This window comes from Rattus rattus, chromosome 2, assembly GCF_011064425.1.
Source record: "Rattus rattus isolate New Zealand chromosome 2, Rrattus_CSIRO_v1, whole genome shotgun sequence".
Lineage (NCBI taxonomy): Eukaryota > Metazoa > Chordata > Mammalia > Rodentia > Muridae > Rattus > Rattus rattus.
The window spans coordinates 13,879,136-13,884,457 of record NC_046155.1 but is presented as its reverse complement, the minus strand read 5'-3'; the positions used below and the strand labels follow the sequence as shown (position 1 = coordinate 13,884,457).

General features: G+C 39.8%; 1 protein-coding gene across 1 annotated transcript; it reads left to right on the top strand.

Moving 5' to 3' along the window:
* Window positions 1–323: 323 nt before the first annotated feature.
* LOC116893731 (olfactory receptor 9I1-like) lies at window positions 324–1,271 on the top strand. Its single transcript, XM_032895446.1, has one exon. The coding sequence runs from the start codon at window positions 324–326 to the stop codon at window positions 1,269–1,271; it is 948 nt and encodes a 315-aa protein (XP_032751337.1).
* The last annotated feature ends 4,051 nt before the right edge of the window (window positions 1,272–5,322 follow it).

Genomic DNA, 5,322 nt, shown 5'->3' with positions numbered 1-5,322 from the left:
CTTCTGACTGCATATGAAGCCAGCCCCAGTAGTGGATCTGCAGAGGTTTGAAAGTCCCTGAGAAACTTAGCACTAGATCTGAATTTACCAGTTTCCTAATTAAGAGGCCTTGTGGGGTGGCTCAATCACTTTATCTCTTCGTCATTCTTTAGTTAAAAGTGGGATGCTAAACAGGATTTTTAATGGAAGTGAAACCAAGCTTGTGAAAGTTGAAAAGTGTTTTGCAAATAAAGCTCGTTACTGAGAACCAAGCAGGTTGTAGTCATGCTACAGAAACATCTTATTATTACTCTTATTTTATTTCCCCAGGTGACCTTGGATTTATGGCAGACAATGGCACCAGGTTGACGGAATTTATTCTGATGGGATTCCAACTTCAGGCTGAGATACAGTTGGGTCTCTTCTTCATGTTCTTGGCCTTTTATCTCATCACTATTGTTGGAACCCTGGGCATGATCATGCTAATTCAGAGTGATCATCAGCTCCACACACCTATGTACTTCTTCCTCAGCCATTTGTCCTTTCTAGACATTTGCTATTCATCTGTTATTGTGCCCCAGCTGCTGGAGACCTTGGGGAATAATAAGATGGTCATCACTTATGAGCGCTGTGCCACTCAGTTCTTCTTTTTCACCTTGTATGCTAGTACTGAGTGTTTCCTTTTGGCTGTAATGGCCTATGACCGTTATGTGGCTGTATGTAACCCTCTCCTTTATGCCATGGCTATGACACCACAGACTCGCCTGGGGCTGATTGCTGCAGCATACTCTGGTGCAATGGTAAATACTGTGGTCCGAACTGGGTGTACTTTTTCCATTTCCTTCTGTAAATCTAACCAGGTTGATTTATTTTTTTGTGAACTCCCACCCTTGCTGAAGCTTGCCTGTAGTGAGACCAAGTTACGAGAACAGGTGATCTTCCTTTTGGCTTTTTTGGTCATCATAACTAGTGTTTCAGTGATTCTTGTATCTTACCTATTCATTATCTGGGCTATTCTGAAGATTCGTACAGCAGGGGCCAAAGCCAAGACCTTCTCTACTTGTGCATCTCACATGATTGCAGTGGCTCTTTTTTTTGGAACACTAATGTTCATGTACTTGAAAGGTAACATGGGCAAATCTCTCTGGGAGGACAAGATTGTGTCTGTATTCTATACGGTGGTTATCCCTATGCTGAACCCCATGATCTATAGCCTGAGGAACAAAGAAGTGAAGGAGGCGCTGAAGAAAGCTTTCAAAAGAATTAAGGCTTTTCAAGAAAGTAAGACTTAAGCTTCATCAGTCCAGAAGTTTCTATCTATTGGGCCTTTGCTTTATCCTCTTAATATATGAATTTGCTCTCAGAATTGCATGGATATATTGAAGCAGAAACTGTAAGTTTGGCTTCCAGAACTTTATTAGCTCCATGATTTTGAGCAACAAATGTTTTGTATCATTTCCTCATACAATTGCATTTTTATTGAGGATGTAGAGAAGGATTACAGAAGAGTAAGTATGTAGAGAAGGTTGAGATTATATCCTGATTGTGAAGAGGACTCAAATCCAGTTCCCAGCATCCATACTAGACTGTTACTTGTAGCTCCAGATTCATGGGCACCTTCTGGCTTCTGCATTGTCTATCTACGTCCATCTCCTCTCTCACATACAACCCACATGATTACATAATCAAAAATAAAGATAATAATTTTTTCAGATTTAAAAAAGAACTTATCTCATTTATTTACATTCCAGCTTATGTCTGAACTCCCTACTGCTGGTTGTCCACCCAGGGTCTTGGCCCAATTCATGTATTCTGCCTGGTTGGTGGCTCAGTCTCTGGGATCTCTCATGTGTGCAAGTTAGTTGAGACTGCAGGTCTTTCTGTGCATTCACTCTCCCCTTTGGCTTCTTCAATCCTTTCCCTAATTCAATCATAAGTTTCTCCAACTTCAGTCCAATGGTTGAATGTAATTATCTGCATCTGTCTAAGTCAGCTGTTGGTAGGGCCTCTCAGAGGACAGCCATGTTAGGTCTCTATCTGTAAGCACACCATAGCATCAGAAATAGTGTCATGCCTAAAGCCCTCTTCCACTCCCCATAAGATAGATCCCAAGTTGGGCCACCTTTCATTTAGTCTTTTCTTCATTTATGTTCCTTTAGTTCTTTTAGACAGGAACAATTCTGGGTCAGAAATTTCTGACTGTGAGTTGGCAACCCAGTCCTTCGACTTGTGGCCCTGCCTATCTACTAGAGGTAGGCTCTTTGAGTTCCCTTTCCTACCATTGGGCATTAAAAGGAAAAATTTCTGACTTCTCTGATGAAAAGTTCAGATCCTAAGCAAATTTCAAAAAAGTGTCAATCAATGTTAAGGACTTTTATATAGAGAAATATGTTCTAAAATGAAAGATTTATTTATTTATTTATCTATTTATATTCTAGATATTGCTGAGTCTTAGCTACTTTACTGTTTTATATAAAACTCATTTTTGGACCCAGAAAAATGAGAAACAATAACATGTTTTTTATGTGCTTAAGATAAATGTTGCTTATGGATAGTGAAACAGATATTAACATTGAGCAAAAAGTGTACATCCATTCATAAACAAGTTAGGTAATTTTCAGATCAAAATATAAGTAGCTTTAAAAAAAGAAGCCTGGATAGAGAGAGGCTATGATTGAGGAAAGCTTAGCTATAATAAGTACTTTTTTAATCTCCAAGAGTGGATATATTCAAGATATAACATGATAAAAGGAAGAAGTAATAATTTAGATTAATATTGGAAACAGTTAATTCTTTTTTTATTTTTTCCGTCTTTATTAAATTGGGTATTTCTTATTTACATTTCAAATGTTATTCCCTTTCCCAGTTTCCAGGCCAAAATGGGCCTAACCCCTCACATTCCCTTCTATATGAGTGTTCCCATACCCCTTCCTCCCCACATTACCACCCTCCCCCCAAGAATCCCGTTCACGGGGGTCCAGCCTTGGCAGGAACAAGAGCTTCCCCTTCCACTGGTGCCCTTACTAGGCTATTCATTGCTACCAGTGCAGTTGGAGCCCAGGGTCAGTCCATGTATAGTCTTTGGGTAGTGGCTTAATCCCTGGAAGCTCTGGTTGGTTGGCATCGTTGTTCATATGGTGTCTTAAGCCCCATTAGCTCTTTCAGTACTTTCTCTGATACCTTCAGCAGGGGTCCTGTTCTCAGTTTAGTGGTTTGCTGCTGGCATTTGCCCATGTATTTGCCTTATTCTGGCTGTGTCTCTCAGGGGAGATATACATCCGGTTCCTGTCAGCCTGCACTTCTTTACTTCATCCATCTTACCTAGTTTGGTTGTTGTATATCTATGGGCCACATGTGGGCAGGCTCTGAATGGGTGTTCCTTCAGTCTCTGTTCTGAGCTTTGCCTCCCAAGCCCTTCCTAAGGGTATTATTGTTCCCCTATTAAAGAAGGAGTGAAGCATCCACATTTTGGTCATCCTTCTGGGTTTCATGTGTTCTGTGCATCTAGGGTAATTCGAGCATTTGGGCTAATAACCACTTATCAATGAGTGCATACCATGTGTGTTTTTCTGTGATTGGGTTACCTCGCTCAGGATGATATTTTCTACCTCCATCCATTACCCTATGAATTTCATGAAGTCATTGTTTTTGATAGCGGAGTAGTATTCCATTGTGTAGATGTACCACATTTTCTGTATCCATTCCTCTGTTGAAGGGCATCTGGGTTCTTTACAGCTTCTGGCTATTATAAATAATGCTGCTATGAACATAGTGGAGCAAGTGTCTTTCTTATATGTTGAAACATCTTTTGGGTCAATGCCCAAGAGAGGTGTAGCTGTGTCCTCAGGTAGTGCAATGTCCAACGTTCTGAGGAACCTCCAGACTGATTTTCAGAATGAATGGTTGTACCAGTCTGCAATCCCACCAACAATGGAGGAGTGTTCTCTTTCTCCACATCCTCACCAGCATCTGCTGTCACCGGAGTTTTTGACCTTAGCCATTCTGACTGGTGTGAGTTGAATCTCAGGGTTGTTTTGATTTGCATTTCTCTGATGACTAAGGATGTTGAACATTTCTTTAGGTGCTTCTCAGCCATTTGATATTCCTCAGCTGTGAATTCTTTGTTTAGCTCTGAACCCCATTTTTAATAGGATTATTTGTCTCCCTTCAGTCTAACTTCTCGAGTTCCTTGTATATTTTGGTTATGAGCCCTCTATCATCTATCAGTTTTACGGTTGGTAAATATCTTTTCCCAATCTTTTGGTTGCCATTTGTCCTAACAACAGTGTCTCTTGCCTTACAGAAGCTTTATAGTTTTATGAGATCCCATTTGTCGATTCTTGATTTTAGAGCATAAGCCATTGGTGTTTAGTTCAAGAAATTTTCTCCTGCGCCCATGTGTTCAAGATTCTTCCCCACTTTTTCTTCTATTAGTTTGAGTGTATCTGGTTTGATGTCAAGGTCCTAGATCCACTTGGACTTAAGCTTTGTACAGGGTGATAAGCATGGATTGATCTGCATTCTTCTACATACTGACCTCCAGTTGAACCAGCACCATTTGCTGAAAATGTTATCTTTTTTCCATTGGATGGTTTTGGCTCCTTTGTCAAAAATCAAGTGATCCTAGGTGTGTGGGTTCATTTCTGGGTCTTCATTTCTATTCCACTGGTCTATCTGTTTGTCTCTGTACCAATACCAAGCAGTTTTTACCACTATTGCTCTGTAATACTGCTTGAGTTCAGGGACAGTGATTCCCCCAGAAGTCCTTTTATTGTTGAGGATAGTTTTAGCTATCCTGGGTTTTTTGTTATTCCAGAAGAATTTGGAAATTGTTCTGTCTAACTCTCTGAAGAAGTTGATTGGTATTTTGATGGGGATTGCATTGAATCTGTAGATCACTTTTGGCAAAATGGTAATTTTTACTATATTAATCCTGCCAACCCATGAGCATGAGAGATCTTTACATCTTCTGAGATCTTCTTCAATTTCTTCAGAGGCTGGAAGTTCTTATCATACAGATCTTTCTCTTGCTTGGTTAAAGTCACACTGAGGTATTGTATTTATTTGGGACTATTATGAAGGGTGTCGTTTCCCTAATTTCTTTCTTGGCTTGTTTCTCTTTTGTGTAGAGAAAGGCTACTGATTTATTTGTGTTAATTTTATACCCAGCCACTTTGCTGAAGGTGTTTATCAGGTTTAGTAGTTCTCTGGTGGAACTTTTGGGATCACTTAAATATACTATCATATCAACTGCAAATAGTGATATTTTGACTTCTTCTCTTCCAATCTGTATCCCTTTGATCTACTTTTGTTGTCTGATTGCTCTGGCTAGAACTTCAAGAA

Bases quoted from the DNA above. Each gene is read 5' to 3' on its own strand.
- LOC116893731 (XM_032895446.1), top strand. From the start codon at position 324: ATGGCAGACAATGGCACCAGGTTGACGGAATTTATTCTGATGGGATTC.